A 16,966-nucleotide genomic window follows, 5' to 3' on the forward strand; every position below is an offset into this window, starting at 1 on the left:
TAGCTTCTTAGTGTTAGGGCAGCTTCTTATGGTTGCCAAGCTGCGGCACAACATTTTTATTCGACAGCACAAATCACGTTTTGCTGTGCAGCCTTCAAGAGCGCCCGAAAGTTTGTTGATATTCTATGTAACTGGGGAACTGTGTCGTAGGGTATTGTTTTCTTCAGTTGATTTTAGGGTATTGTTTTCGTCAGTTGATTTAAGTGTTTTGGTTAATATACACAAACCGTCTGCCATTACTGTGTTCCAAACTGAATCATTTTAGGGCGGAATCATATCATTTGTTTATTTATTTTATACTAAAGCGCATCAGTGAAGACAAACAACCGTTAGTAAAAAGAATAAATGAAGCTCTCAAAAAACAAATTCACCGCACGCCTTGGCGGCTGCTCTCAACATGCGGGACAAGTCAGAGTTCGTCAGCGCTTCTTTCCGGATAAGTCATAGACGGGCGTCTCAGTTTCTGAAACCATTCGCCCTGAATTGTCCGCCAGCCTATTGGAGCATCCATTCCGTCTCGGATAATATTCGTGCGCTCTTCTGTGGCGTCAAGCCAACGCCCTTTGGGCACTGTAAAGGAAGTAAGCAACAATGCCCAGGGTAGGTATTGAATAAAACATACAGGCAACATGCGTTAGGTTCAATATTAAAAATTTAGGAATTCTATATTACCCAATACGCTTCATCGTCAGCTAACAATGCTTTATTCTAAAAAATTACCATCTAAATTCAGAAGTTCAGTTATTTCCGCCGCATGTAATGCCTTCTAACGTAAGCACTGTTTTATTGGAGTAGGAACTTGAAACGGTAGGCTTATAGGCGTTTCCTGGTGAGTACAGCTTTTGACACATGGCGCCGTCTATGGACAAATTTGAACATGTATCCACATACTTCTGACACTATTTAACATACCTGAACCGCAACGATTCTAGTGCACTGATTGCCCTTCTCCAGAGCAAGTTTAGAAATTCGGGATGAAGTTACGTTAGCTGTTTTTGTTTTTTGTTGGATGTACTATGTGGATATTTTTTACCACAAGTGAAACATAGTTCGGACACTATATGAATTAGTAATAAAATTTTGGGTAGTTCCGCTCTCGGCAAGTAAGTTTCTGTTGCTGTTTCGTGTACACTGCTGTGGCTTTCCATCTTTCATGGCGGCTTCGGCTACTTCTCTGGCGCACTTTTACACTGTGCTTGTCTGAGTGTTCGGCGGGTTTTAATTTACTTTTTTTTCAATGTCAATGGCAATGACCGCTTTGAGTTAGTTTCCGCTTAACAGATGGGCCAGCAAAGGGCTGCCCGATCTAGCATCGGTGTGCATATATGTATAGCCATAGACGAATTAAATGCGAACTCGCCATTTTAAACGGTGACAAGCAAATAGAGCAATTTATTCTGCGCAAGCAAAGTTGGCGCATCACCTCAGAATATTGGCAAAGACTGCAAAAGCAACTCTCCAAATGTACCACAAACGCCTTATTCTGCGATCTTCACGAAGCAAATTCTTCAATTTAGCGCGGTCTGGTTCATATTTCTGTGCTCGCGTTTCATATTTGCCGCGTCTATACATTTTATTTTACACGCGGATTCTGGTGTTCATTTTAGGTTATTTCTTACTAGTATTTACATCAGCTCGCATGGGTTTGTGTAATTTTGGTCTATTTACGCTGTGACACAACTCCCCCAACCAGCTCAGATGTCGGTCGGCTTGATGCGCTCACTATAAGGCGCGTATATGCAGACGGGAGTTAGTATGCTTACTCCATGTACCCTCCAGATACTATAATCCAATAGGAATCAAATCGGAACTTTAGTAAACTCTATACATAAGACAACAGAAAAACGCGCTCGGTTACTATCGGTATTCCTAGATGGCGCAGCGATGCCGCTCTGCGTAAAGTCACTGGAACTAGGTCTCCTAGTTCCACTGAATCTAGCCCTGCCAGCGATGTCTCTTAGCCTAGTTCTTGTAGAACTTGTACGCGTCGTATTGTCCTCAGGCGCAAAGCAATCGTTTCATGAAATATTGCGTCTTTGTGAGTCGGCAGACACGGTCACGTAAGCGGCGGCGTCTGTCACCCGCTGTCCTATGCGAAAATCTTTAGCATTCATCTTTAACAGGTAAGCGTTGCGGGCGGCAGTTTTGTTTGCAACGCACGTATGTTAACGTGTTTTTCTATTATTTATGCCCGTATTTTTATTCCCATAAAATGATATGCCCCAAATTTCCAACGCGTATTTCTCGGTTTGCATGATTACGAACCCTGATAATTAGGTATTCATTTCAAAAGTTTTTACAATTTCTGCAGTCAGCCATTCCAAAAGCAGGCCTTAATGCATCGTGACCATAGTGACCATACGTTCACAAGCATATGTAGTTACAAAAGTTGAAAAATATGTCCCCACTACTACAAAAGTTTCAACTTAAATTTGACCTACATTTGTCCTTCTCAAAACTCAAGCGATCCAGTTCGTGTTGTACTTAGCTCACATTAAATCTAAAGCCCACTCGTATATTTTGCCCCTCAACCTATTTCAAACGGAAGCGCTTAATATTTCGCTCCCGTGGTGCTCTGCGCTAATACATATATTATTGTAATACGACTTGCAGAGAAGGTACGTCTTTATAGTTCGGCTAATAGGTTACGAAAGGGAAAACGCTTTATTTCACCTTTCTAACAGCTCTTATTATAAGACAGCTGAACCTAACTTTTGCCCATAATCAGTGTCAACTCGTTATACATTCTCGTTCTTTTCGTCGGCGTCCTTCACCTCCCGCCTGCAGAGCATCACGAACGAGGTCTGTTGTTCAAAATGCACGCTTTCCTCCCGGATCTACGCTATATGAAGATAGAACAAAAATGGCGGTACCCACCTCGTTTATCTTTCTTTAACAAAATCAAGTCAGGAACGTGTCCGTCGTGCGCCTATAAAGAGAAAACCACAGTTAAAGGTGTTTGTTCTTTTACCGCGGCAGCCACCAGTTCATATCAGGGATGTCATATTAGCGATTTCACATCAGAGGTCAGGATTACCCACTTCAGTTTTAGTAGGAAGCTTATGCATATTGATCAGTGGAAATTCCTTCCAGACACGCAACCTGTGTGGAACGAAAGCTCGGGGACTTGTGTTGAGCGTATGAAATAAAATGCAGGACGCTCATACTCGCCCGTACGTCTTGAAGGCAGGCCAACCGTACGAAACCTTCAATACCATCACGAAGATTGAAACCGATTTGCTTCATCGTTGCCGCAACGACCTTTACTCCATCGTTGTTGCTATAAGGGTGAGCTAACTTAATTTTTTTTTCAAGTAATTATCATTGGACACCACCTCCGAGGGGCGTACGCTATGACGCGTCTTTCTCGTTCTGAGCAACTGTTGCAATGATTACGGCGAACTGTAGAATATTTCTGGCCAATCTGCTTAAGTTGGTATGCTTAGCTTGACAAACGCGCGCAGGGGACGCTGGGCTGTCGTCTCCAGGCACGCACCCACGAACCCTAGGCATTTTTCTTGGTTTTGTTAACTGCGGGCGGTCACCTCCCGGTCGCGTGCTCGGCAATTCCCGTGGTATTTTTAACCTCGGACACAAAAAATTCCGATTTCGTAAACATCCTCGCTGTTAAAAAAAGCAAAGCAGCAGGTTTTACGGCATCCGTAATTTGATATGAAATGCCTTTATTCCTCCGCAAATAGACTACCCCGCAGTGCAGCTGTGTTTAGAGATAAAGCCTAATTTACAAAAATCGGTGTAAACTTGGTGGCGTGGTGGTGGTGATTTATTAACAAAGAAGGGAAGAGAAAAGGCCTCGGGATATTGTTGAACTCAACGGGGAGTTCACCCTCATACAACCCAGTCCAGGGAAGGGGATTATGGTTTCAAAGGGTGGGAAGAGAGAAGGTGGAAGAGAAGAGTGGTAGGAGAGAGGGGGATAGTCTATATAGCGTTCGTTTTGTCCATGACGCGATGGCTACAAACGCAGCGCTAGTCCTGTTGTAACCAGGAAGTTGAGTAGGTGCTGGAAGACCTCCCGTCGGATGGCGTCCGGTCACGTGGGGAACAGGAAGTCTTCTAGGTTGTGGCTTGGGGCAACGAGTCGCTGGAGTGCGGCCCGTAGTCCTTCCCTCGCGGTGTCATGCTGGCGTCCGCCACCAGCACGATGATGGCGACCGCCGCTCTAGCCCAACCGTGCCCGACGCTGCTGCTGCGTTCGGGACGCCGCCCCCGCGAATTCCAGGTAACGGCTTGCATAATCTCTGCTTCCACTCTTTGTAGATCCAAGTGTGTGAATTCAAGTGACATCACATGGGTAATTGTTGTGGGTGTCGTTTAACGCTTTGCTATCCAATCATTTTCACAGCGTGAATCCCAGTCAATTTTGGGGAGTTGGTGTGTTACACAGACCTTGAGATGCTTATGATGCGGGAGGGAAGCAGATATCTCGATGTTCATCCCCTAAAGTAAACCTAAAGTACATCGACGTTCCATTCAGAGAATTAGCCAGGAAGTATGCTCAATCGCAAATTACCAGCAAGCGTATTTTGTTTCGTACACACCTTGCATTGCGCCCAGCTTCACCGATCATCCTTCTTAGGACAGTGGAAGGGCTCTTATATACAGTGGAACCCAGCTGGTACGTCCCGCGGATTTACGATAACCCGCTTCTTACGACGGATTACCGCGGTCCCCACAAACTCTTTATAGAAAATATGTATTCAAAACCCCGATGGTATGACGCTCGGGTGCACGCGGTCAGCATCATACGACGGACCCCGGCGCAGATACACCGGTGCTTCTGCTATATTTTGCACCGCTTCGCCGCCTCGTCCTGACCTTCTTTATTCTTAACCCCCGTTCGACGCTGCTAGATGTGCAAAGGTGCGCAGGATGGCCAGACGCAAGTAAGCAAGCAGGCGGGTACTCGTGAGCGGGAGTTAACAGGCGACTACCCCACGCGGTAGCAGTACGCCAACGCGCCAACCGCGAGAAGTCGAAGTTCAGGTGGCAGGTGGACAATGAATTTCAAGCTCCCGTTCAGCCGCCGATGAACGGTAAAACACATACGACGCAATCCCCCAGCAATGACCGAAGAGCGGCTTTCCCCGCTCGCTCGATCCAAGTTTCTCCCTTTTACGGCGCTCTCTCACCCTATATCTCTGATCTTCGCTTCTCAGTGTCTTTGAAAGCCGCTTTGTCACTCCGCTCCTTTTTTTTGCTAGAGTGCTTCAATTCATGCGCGTCCGAAGCAAGGGTGGCGCAAAATACAGGAGTCAATGGGTGGAGACACGCCCACGTTCGCGCCGCCATTTTGGGTCCCTCGCTTGCCGTCGCAGCAAGTCACTGCAGCAAGACCGCGCTATAATTTTCGCCGCAACAGCGTTTAATCGCGAATTATTTATTATCTTATGTATTTCAAGTTGCTTGGTCTTTTGGGAAACAAAAAGAGCTATCTGTTGAGAACTATGACCTAATAGCGATGTCACGGGACTCTTCAAAGGGTGCCTCCATCATGAACCGCAATGCCGTTTTTTGTTCATCTTCGCCTTCTACTATTGCTCGTTTCATTTGGCTTTGGCAATTTCACACTCGCCTTTTCCCCTCACAATTTGTTCGACAATGTGGGCTTTCTCTCTCGTAGCGCGCGGCGCTTGGTTGGAGGGCTAGCTCGATGCCATGGAAGGGACAGGGCACAACACAGGCCTTTGTTTTTTTACTTGGGATTTCGGCCAATAGTTTGCAAATCACGCCAGAACGCGTTATATATTAGTTTAAATAAGTCCTTAGCCCACCTGTCGCGTGCGACCGTCTACCATGCCGGCATATACCCGCGCCTCGATCGTACGACACCCCGGTCATACGACGCTTTCTCGCGGCGCCTTAAAAGTCCTACTATCGGGGTTCCACTGTATATAAAATAATTTTTATATGACGATCACTACCCAAGAGATTCACACTCAAGTTGTGTTTCTTCAAGCGTATTTTGTGGTTGCTTTATATTGTCACGGGATTCCCACGGACCCTCTGAAGGGAACCTAGACACCGAGAGATTGACCCCAGCACGGAGCACCTGGTGTGGTGAGCGGTTGAGTCACGAGGAGAAATAGGACGAACGATCTCGTTCTCTGCCTGCACCCACTTGAAACTGTGTGCTACTACGTTCCCCACCGTGTGATATTTGTAATTATCTGAAATGTAACATTTAACCCGTAACATCTTTTCGTGGAGGTGCGAGGTAAATGTTATATTCCAGATTACCTTCTACCGCAAAAACGCATACCAAGATACCGAATAGGCGGGCAACATTACGTCGCCCGGAAACACTTTAAGGAGTGTAACAAACCACGTGTCTGAGCGCCCGTAGTTTGCTCGAACCCAACAGCGGCGGATTCGGTCGCCACTGATGGCTTCGAGCGGCAATGTAACCAAGGCCCTTTGAAAACTCCCACGTCTAGTCTGACCCGAAAGCAGACCAACGAACACGCATATCACATATATCTATAGGGTTGTATGGGCAGCTCGAGACCGTCCCCAGAACACTGCTGCTTCGTTCACGAAGGTGCTCCTACGTGGCGCACCGATGCAGTTTGGCCACCACTCCTGTGCTTCGTTTACTTCTGCGCGGACCTGTGGAGCTGTAACACGTAGCTGTGATTCTATGCACATTTTGTAGTTCGTGTAGAGTTATCAGTTACTAAGTAGGAGACAAGGCGTCATCAGTTCCATTCGGAGTGTCATTTTCTAGTGTCAATATTTCGGAGTATCACTTCGGATTACCATGTAATTTTGGAATCATGTCCTAGCCATGCAGTAAAGCAGTTAAGTTTACTATGGGCTCTTTTTCGTGAAAACTAAGGCAGCTGCTCTACTCTCTCCTCGTCCACCAAGCTACCACAACATGACGGAGGCGACAGAACCCGGTACGGGGACTGCTTCGCTAATGTAAAAATGGGTACGAAAAGAAGCTCACCCAAACGGATCGAATTTCGAGGCACTTCGTTGGAGCCGATGATTTTCAGTCATAGTTCGAAGCTGCCACGAGGCGCTAACTGAACGCTCATTTTACTACCTATAGCGAGCTTTCACTTCGTCGCGCTCTTTTCCCGTCTTACACGTATCAGTCTTATCATCCACAATAGGTGGATTGGTGCGCAATATAAGAATTTAAGAAAGTGCTCTTGAATAGTTGTAGCAGCATATGGAACGACGCATGTGGGCAAGCTTGCCCGAAGCGCCCACTTCCGCCTTCTGTGCAGCCACCGAGAAAAACTGCCAAAATTCATATATCCCAGTAAGATACTCCTGTTTAATGAAAGCAAAAGGCGGAAATACACGTTAATGAATTATTTCTAGTTGCTTTGTTCAATATTGTTGAAGCATACATCGCGTTTTTTTTAGAAATTTTGTGCGCATCAAAGGACCTTGACACAGGACCTTGACACCTTGACGTACCTTGACACAGCATGGCAGGTCAAGGTACCTGTTGTAGATGTCCTGACAACGTTTACGAATGCTTGGGAATTGCTATCTTCCTGATTTCCTATCCGCTCGCCATCAGTACCGTATAAACCGGATTATAGGTCGACCCGGTATATAGGTCGACCCCCTACCTTGAGGTTTGAAAAGATGACAAAAAAAATAATTCGACACAGAAGCGCACTCACAATGTCTATATTTATTTTCGACGCCCGTCCGTCACTGCCACTCACTATGCCTGCCGAAGTCACTCGTCCGAGCTCTCAGAGTCGTCCGATGATAACTGCTTCGCACTGTCATCTTCCATGCCATCAGGCGCGTTGCTGATAGAGCACTTCCTGAACGCTCGTGTAACCATGTCGTCGGGCAGCGACTGCCGAGAGAAGGACACCCAACTTGACACGGTCGCAACCAGCCCGTATAGGTCTTTTTGTTGTCGCCGGCTATCCACTCATTGTACAGTTCACGGAGCCGGTTCGCGCATGGCCTCCGGAGCGATCGTGAGCGAAGTTCCCGGATGAAGTTCCCGGACGAAGTCCGCCACTTTGTTCTCCAACTCGGGGTGCACCGCTTGACGTCCACGGAACGATCGGTTTCGGGGGTAGCACGCGCACAGCTTAGCTTTCTGGCTCCGCCAGTACCACACACTTTTCTCCGAAAAGCCTAACTGGCGTTGCGCTGCCATATTCCCATTCTGCTCGGTGACTCAATCGCCATCAGCTTAAACGCCGCGGCGAACTGGCGTCGACTGCCGCCACTCATCTCGGAAGAGAGACGTACAGAAATGTACGCACGCACGCACAATAGACGAGTAAAAGACGAAAAACTAGAGAAAAGCGAAATCAAATAAAGGGCTCATAGTGCGAGAGAGCAGTCCGACACAAATGGCGATGGCAACGGACTACGCTTGCACATTGTTGCCAGGCAACGATTTACATTCCGCCAATGACCGCTATATAAGACGAGGGGTGACTTTTGGGCGGATTTTTTTGGAAAAAAACTCTGCCTATATACCGGTTTATACGGTATTTCGTTCAAAAAATACATTTCGACACGCTACATCCGTACCAAGAATGATATTTGCGTAATGCTCAGACAAGAAAACATCTGAATGCTCGTACGCCTCTAAACGCTCATTCAAAACAATGCTCTGCTTTCACCGGAGTGGCATGCTCGCTAAGGAAAGAATGGTACAAAGACCATTAAGGTTGCTAGGCTGGCTACTTTATTCCACTGCGTATTGGATGTTAAGAACGCAACTGCATCTTAAAAACAGTATGCTGGTTCAGGAGTAGTGGCAAAAAAGCGCGTCAAAAGCATGAGCAATTTGGGATTGAACTGTGTTTCGTCGCTGAAGTGAAATGGCTTGACTGCAACAGAAAAGCGGTGCCGGGACAGTAAGAGTGCGGGAAAGGCAACACGAGGCCTCTCTGTTACAGCGACGTTAACTCACCCTGAGACATTCAGCAGCTTTCTCAGACACGTTACTCCTCAAGCATTCCTGGAACGAGAAGAATCCAAAACAGTTAGGTATCTGGCACTTCGAGTGATGTGTTCTCCCAGTACAAAATATTTACTAATTTTCCGATCAGTTTGTCGCAACAAATTTTCACGTTAATTCATTTACTCCCGAGTAAACATTACACGTAAAATGTTATGGAGAAAACACGTAACTGTTTACGCTACCAGTGCTATAGAACACTGCCAGGACAAATTTTTATCTTCCAGTTAATTGCATAAAAAAATTCTGATTCACCGCATATGCATATAAAAATATAAGTTTTGTTAAAAGTAGTAAACCCGTATTTTGCGGAAGGCTTCATTTTCTCTTCCTGCAGTCATTGTTTATGTACCCAGTTTCCCATTGTTTCTCTAATTGTTTACGCTACTGATAGTGTGATTCTGTTATTTTGGCATTTTCAAGACTGGCCGATTTCGTTCACTATCCCCCCATAAATCTCGCATTATCGTGCATTATCTCGCGCGAGCGCCTTAGATCGCGCGAAGTACTCTGAAAACGTTTACTACACAGATTCTTACACGTCCATCGAGAATGTTCAGATTTGGAGTATATGCAATCTTGCGTAAAAGAAAGCTATTTTCCTGTGATTAGTATCATGCAGTGGTAGCACTAGGACGGCTGTAGTTCTATGCACGGCACTACACTAAACGCTTCAAAACCTCCTGCCTGCAGTGCCTCGCAACGAGTATTGTGGGAGTTTCCTTGCGAGACGTTTTCTTGCTCTTGCGGAAATCATATGTCTAGTGATCATGCTTAAGAGATTTCACACTCCTACAAAACCGCGTGGGTTAGCAACGCTCTCTATGGCTTTCGTTGCCAAGCTTCATACATCCGCGGCGCAAATCTTAGAGATGACACATGCCCGCGTTTAAATATTTGTTATAGGACGTGTGCGGTTTTGAGACGTCGTTAATCATGTGTCCAATTCCGTGCTACATACCCTGCTATTGCTGGGTCCTGGAACTTGAAATCGTGCTATAATTTTTTTCAGAAGTACTGACAGTATAAGAATTCTCAGTTCTCACCTAGGTGATAGAACCGATGTTCCGGTGCATAGAGCCACACAATGGCGCTCTTAGCAGCTGTGCGCAAAAGGTTAGAACGAGCGAATAGATAACTATGCGAGCGTGGCAATTTTCGCACAGTTTAAAGCAGTCTGGCGTTATGGCAGTAAACTAGCGAACACAGAGATTGCCCAAGCAAATGAACAGCGAGTACGTCTGTATTGGCCAGTTGAACGGCGTGGTAGTTGATGCGGATTAAGTTTTTTCATGGGTGAGCAACCTACATCTGCTTGAAGCATTTTAAACAGCGTTCTTTATACAGACCTTCTGCTCAACACACCTTTTTTTTTCAGCCTAACAACATTATACTTCGATAATCTCAACCAACTGGGACAAATTTCAATGCTCACCATTGCTCCGGATATCTGCTTTTCCTGAAAAGCATCAGTGCACACAATTAGTACGTGAGAAAACTCCTGCAATTATTGTAAACTGTTAATAAAGGTGCCTAGTTTCTCTAGCATATCGTGCCTATGCTTTCGTTCTTATGATATTGTATCTGTAAAACCACACGGAAGAAGTTTTCAACCTTTTAGTCAGCACAGCAGAAGAAAAAAAATAGGGATTTACTTATACTGTCGAAGTTTTTAAAGCTAAACGTTTTCCACAGCTGGCGCTAGTGTTAATTTGTGTGCGTTTTTAATTAATGTAAAATTAACACGGTGCGTAATAGTTTATATTAGACTAGATGCTATCCAGCTGCCTATGGTAACCGGATACTTTGTTACCCCCCTACATAAAACCGCGAGGCCTATTCAGCAATTTTAAAAGACGTTTGACTGTAACTAGAGAGTGCTTTGCATTTGCAGGTACATCTACCGCTGTCTGTCGAAATGTTTATGAACAGTTTTCGTTGTTTACGATACTGACAGTGGCAATCCTCACTGCTGGAAATTCTCTTTACAAAGCGGGGCAGTTCGTGCAGTAGAGCCTCGTTAATTAAGAGTTCAGATGGAGAGATAATCACTTCGAAATACCCGAAGTAATAACTAGTGCGCTTCCCTTTCATTAGTGGCACAGCGCACAAAACCTCTATTAGAAACACATGCGCGTTCTTTGGAGCGCAATGTGATAAAGAACGTTGTGCGGAATGTGTGGCATTTGCAATGAACAGCGATGTTACTAATTAAGTACTGCGGAGGCGCTGCACACACAATGAAGAGTTCGTGATGGGAACCCAGTGAAACAGGCTTGATCTTGCCGAGTACGATACATGGTGTGCAGGTAGCAGACAGCAAAGTACAACCCCCCCCCCCCCCCCCCCCCCGAAAGAGCAAACGTAGCCCCCGAGGTGCATAAAAACACCGATCTGAAACAAGATCGGAAAAATTGCATACAGCACCTGCCAGAAATTGCGCAAGAAGTAGTATGTGCGGAGCGGCAAAATTGTTCGCATTACCATCTGACCTATTTTAGGTTTTAAGTGCGGAGAGTTATTCCACATTAACATGCATATAACTTGTTCGGGACCTACCGGATAGTACTAACTATCCGCCAGTTCGAATTATGAGAACTGTAATTAGGCAGATTCGCATGCACAGTATTAGTAAAGCATTTTTCAATCTCTCCGTAAGACACCGGCCTGCAGCACTGAAGGGAACCGCGATCGTGTGTGCTACTATCAAGCGGGGTTATCTACAAACAGTAGGTATAGCTTTATCTAGCATTTCATTTGCAGATGGCTCTAGTAGTAAAGCCTTTTTCGCGAGGCTGTGTTCCGTTCCAGCACGGCCGGAGTCGACTCCTTTTTCCGCGGAAAGGGAGTCGAATACGGACATGGTTCCAGCAAGGGGTTAGGCCCACCGAAAATGGGTGGCGCGAGGACATTGTATTCAAACGCAGAAAAATTAAAGGGCGTGAGATTTCTAACATTTATTTTCCGATTCTACCAGAATATGACACTGGTACGCTCCCGTGGAAAATATATTTCGTTCGTACGAAGTTTGTTCTGTTAAACCGCTTCGAAAACTACCATGACGCGGTGTGATTAGCTTTCGGTGTTCATCATCAAAATCGAAATATGATCAGTAGAAGGCACCTCTGCACCACAAAGGGTACCTGCCGCGGTGGCTCAGTGGCTAAGGCGTTGCGCTGCTGCGCACGACATCGCGGGTTCGATTCCCGGCCGCGGCGGCGGCTTTTCTGATGAAGCCGAAAAGCAAAAACGCCCGTGTGTTCGAGATGTCGGCGTACGTTAAAGATCCCCAGGTGGTCAAAATTAATCCGGAGCCCTTCACTACGGCACGCCTCATCGCCTGCGTCGGCGCGTTAAACCCCAAAATCAGTAACCAAAAAGGGTAATTCAGTTACAAAACTTCGACTATTTCCCCGTGTTTCGAGAAACTATACGAACACAAATACTGCTCTCTAGGACGGCGGCTGTGATGTTTGTGCCATTACTCCTATATAAAACGACTAACTTATAAATTATTTAAAACAATTACATTGTTGATCATACAACGTTGAAAATGCGAAACTACTATTACAACGGGAATACCTTTTGCCAGAATTTTTTCTCACTAGTGGTTTCAGGTACTAATACGTGAGCGCTTCATTATGGAAAGTAGCGCTCTAGATTACACCCCCACATTCACGACTACGACGTGAGCATTAGCTAAGACGTAGACAATTTTCTTTATTATCCTGCCACCAGTGTGGTGGCGTTTTATGTACGAGTATCTCGTCCAGCGAGGGCAGTGGGCGTTCACTGTGCCTGTTCAACATTTTCTCACTCAAGGATAATAATATCTTACCGCCAACAAGCGCGCTCTTGTAATGTGAATGCAGTAAAGATATTTTCTGTATCGAAAAACGCGAAACGGCGGTATATCGCGTGCGACAGTTTCCAGCGACCAAAAAGCACACTGTTCTTCAAGATGAATTCTTCTTTGATTATCTATATGTCTGAATAATTCATGTTAAGGTCAAAAACGAGGGCAGAGACTTTTATTTATAGCGGAAATAATGAATGATCTAAGAGTGTGTCGATGAGTAAATACTGTGGGAACAGTGATGCGAGCATTTGTCAGGCATAGAGTGCCTACATGATAAATTGAAGTCACGTACGTCGGCTGTCTGAATTGCTTGATGGACTTTAGTGCAGTTTCCGCTCCCAGATTCCAGCTGCGAGTGTTGAAAGACAATTGATTAGAACGTGAGTCATTCTCAAAAAACGTAATTCACAGAATATTTATTCGCTCATTAGCATCAGTTAGGGTTGACATTTTAATCAGACCAACCTTGCTTGATAAATACATCCAATATTCAATGCGTGCACTTCTAACTTTGTAGCAGGAAATCCACCAACGACTTACACGCTTTAGCGGCATCATTACGCAAAAGCGCTTGACTCCTTCGATAAAACCAACCTAACTTTTCTCTCTCCCTCCCCCTATCACTCTTTTTCTCTCTCTCTCTCTCTCTCTCTCTCTATATATATATATATATATATATATATATATATAATATATATATATATATATATATATATATATATATATATATATATATATATATATATATATATATATATATATATATATATATATATATATATATATATATATATATATATATATATATATATATATATGTCCGAAACAAAAACTCACACAGAGCGCGAAAAAATAAGGTTAGTAGAGACAGAGACACACCAGGACATTTAAAAATAACAATCAAAGTTTACTGACATCTCAGGGAGTGGACTTCCTGAAGAAAGGGAGTCCAAGGGAGTCCACTCCCTGAACCGTCAGTAGTAAACTTTTATTTTTATATTTAAATGTCCTTCTCGTGTCTCTCTCTGTCTCTACTAACCTTATATCTATATATATATTATCTATATATATATATATATATATATATATATATATAATTTGGAAATGAGGGGCTCGTTAGGAAATACAGATTGAACGTTAGTGAAGTTATATTTTTTATTAATTTACGTAGAAAGAACGAAAGAGAGAAAAACACGCGCCCAGAGTGGGGCCCGAACCCACGCCTTTCGATTAGATCACGAATGCCTTACCCATTCGGCTATCTGGGCGATTGTGTTCTCGTCACTTTCTGGGGTATTTATATTTACTACAACTGTATCTGACGCTTGAGGGTGGTAGCCAGCGCCACTCAGACTATACGGGGAGAAGGGGACCTTCTTTTCGAACCCCGGGGCGTGACTCGAACGTCTACAGCCTTTAATGACTGGATAACTGGCAGGAAACCCTCTTATGCTACCTTGGCATCAAGGCTGCCAGAACCGTGGCCCTCGCTAAGCTTTCGTAGGATAATATGATTTGGAAATGAGGGGCTGGTTAAGGAATACAGAAAGAAATGCCGGCAGTCTACAACGCCAAAGAAGGCATAGGCGAATGGTTAGACTATTTTTTGAACGTTAGTAAAGTTATACTTTTTATTAATTTACGTAGAAAGAAAGAAAGAGAAACGCGCCTGAGTGGAGGGCGCTGGCTACAACCCTCAAGCGGCCGATACAGTTTTAGTAAATATAAATACCCCGAAAGTGATGGAGAACACAGTCGCCCAGATAGCCGAATCGGTAAGGTATTCGAGATCTAATCGAAAGGCGTGGGTTCGGTCCCCACTCTGGGCGCGTGTTTTTCTTTCTTTCTATCTACGTAACTTAATATAAAATATAACCTCACTAACGTTCAAAAAAATCCCACCTCCCCTCGCGGGAACCCCTGTGTAGATGCGACGCATAGGCGGAGCGGCGAAGGGACCGCGTTTTATAGCGCGCATAACGTTGAGGGGACTGCGTAATCCGGTCCCAGTCGATGACGACGTTGGCGTACTTGTAAAGCGGCGTGGACTCTAGGTGTTTGAGCCAAGCGTGGATGTTGCTTCCCCGGAGAACGGCACACCGGTTATATGCGCAGCGCGCCCGAAGGAGAGGAAACCGCGGAAGAGAGAGTACTGCCCATGCGACGGCCCCAGCGCGTCTGCCGCGGCTATGACGCAACACAATCCAACACAATCCACCAATCCACCTTAATCCAATCCAACCCAAGCCAAGCCAATCCAATCCAATCCAAGCCAATCCAATCCAATGCCCCTCGCGAGAAAGTGTTCGCTATCGGAGAGGAGAGGGGGTGAGCGGCGGAGAGCGCAGCTGGCGCGGCGAGGAGAATGGGGGAGGGGTGCACAAAGCCGACGACGACGACGACGACAACGACAGCGACGCCGGAGGGACAAGGCGAGTGAATCAGGTGCTCTGCATCTAAAATAGTCCAACCATTCCCCTATGCCTCCTTTAGCGTTGTAGACTGCCGGCATTTCTTTGTGTATTCCTTAACCAGCACCTCATTTCCAAATCATATTCTCCTGCGAAAGCTTAGTGAGGGCCGCGGTTCTCGCAGCCTTGATGCCAAGGTAGCATAAGAGGGCTTCCAGCCAGTTACACGCTCATGACAGGCTGTAGACGTTCGAGTCACGCCCCGGGGTTGGAAAGAAGGTCCCCTTCTTCCCGTGTAGTCTGAATGGCGCTGGCTACCACCCTCAAGCGTCAGATACAGTTGTAGTAAATATAAATACCCCAGAAAGTGACGGACAACACAGTCGCCCAGATAGCCGAATTGATGAGGCATTCGAGATCTAATCGAAAGGCGTGGGCTCGGTCCCCACTCTGGGCGCGTGTTTTTCTTTCTTTCTTTCTTCCGTATATTTAAAAAAAAATATTAACTTCATTAACCGTACTAAAAAAAAGAGCATAACCACACCCCTATGCCTCCTTTGGCGTTGTAGACTGCCGACTTATCTTTCTGTATTTCCCCAACGAGCCCCTCATTTCCTTACTATATTATTCTGCGAAAGCCTAGCGAGGGTCTCGATTCTGGCAGCCTTGATGCCTAGGTAGCATAAGAGGGCTTCCCGCCAGTTACACGCTCATGACAGGCTGTAGACGTTCGAGTCACGCCTCGGGGTTGGAAAGAAGGTCCGCTTCTCCCCGTGTAGTCTGAATGGCGCTGGCTACCACCCTCAAGCGTCAGATACAGTTGTAGTAAATATAAATACCCCAGAAAGTGACGGACAACACAGTCGTACAGATAGCCGAATTGATGAGGCATTCGAGATCTAATCGAACGGCGTGGGCTCGGTCCCCACTCTAGGCGCGTGTTTTTCTTTCTTTCTTCGTACGTAAATTAATAAAAACTATAACTTCACTAACGTTCAAAAATAGTCTAACCATTCCCCTATGCCTCCTTTGGAGTTGTAGACTGCCGGAATTTCTTTCTGTATTTCCTAACGAGCCCCTCATTTCCAAATCATATTATCCTGCGAAAGCTTAGTGAGGGCCTCGGTTCTGGAAGCCTTGACGCCAAGGTAGCATAAGAGGGTTTCCTGCCAGTTACCCGCTCATGACAGGCTGTAGACTTCGAGTCACGCCCCGGGGTTCGAAAAGAAGGTCCCCTTCTCCCCGTATAGTCTGAGTGGCGCTGGCTACCACCCTCAAGCATCAGATACAGTTGTAGTAAATATAAATACCCCAGAAAGTGACGGAGAACACAGTCGCCCAGATAGCCGAATTGGCAAGGCATTCGAGATCTAATCGAAAGGCGTGGGTTCTGTCCCCACTCTGGGCGCGTGTTTTTCTTTCTTTCTTTTTTTCTACGTAAATAAATAAAAACTATAACTTCACTAACGTTCAAAAATAGTCTAACCATTCCCCTATGCCTCCTTTGGCGTTGTAGAATGCCGGCATTTCTTTCTGTATATATATATATATATATATATATATACATACATATATAGGAAATGAGGGGCTCATTGAAAATAAGGCAGAAATAGGAATTGGCAGTCAAGACAACCTCGGAAAGCAAAGGGGAGGATGTAGTACGTCAAGATAAAGAATTTGGAAAATAAGAAAGCGGAGAAAAAATGCCCGCCAGGT

At 45.4% G+C, this 16,966-nt stretch overlaps 1 protein-coding gene across 1 annotated transcript in view; it reads right to left on the reverse strand.

The window, feature by feature from the left end:
* Window positions 1-276: 276 nt before the first annotated feature.
* LOC144167431 (uncharacterized) overlaps window positions 277-16,966 on the reverse strand; it is a 42,063-nt gene continuing 25,373 nt past the window's right edge. The window contains exons 3-7 of the mRNA XM_077696694.1: window positions 13,132-13,188; window positions 10,416-10,439; window positions 8,933-8,980; window positions 2,878-2,929; window positions 277-570 (exon numbers count right to left, since the gene is read on the reverse strand). Coding sequence (XP_077552820.1) covers window positions 410-570; window positions 2,878-2,929; window positions 8,933-8,980; window positions 10,416-10,439; window positions 13,132-13,188 — 342 coding nt within the window. The 3' untranslated portion in view covers window positions 277-409. The remainder of the gene's footprint in view (window positions 571-2,877; window positions 2,930-8,932; window positions 8,981-10,415; window positions 10,440-13,131; window positions 13,189-16,966) is intronic.

The sequence above is a fragment of the Haemaphysalis longicornis genome, unplaced genomic scaffold (assembly GCF_048455015.1).
Source record: "Haemaphysalis longicornis isolate Haplotype H1 unplaced genomic scaffold, Haemaphysalis longicornis Haplotype H1 scaffold_2, whole genome shotgun sequence".
Lineage (NCBI taxonomy): Eukaryota > Metazoa > Arthropoda > Arachnida > Ixodida > Ixodidae > Haemaphysalis > Haemaphysalis longicornis.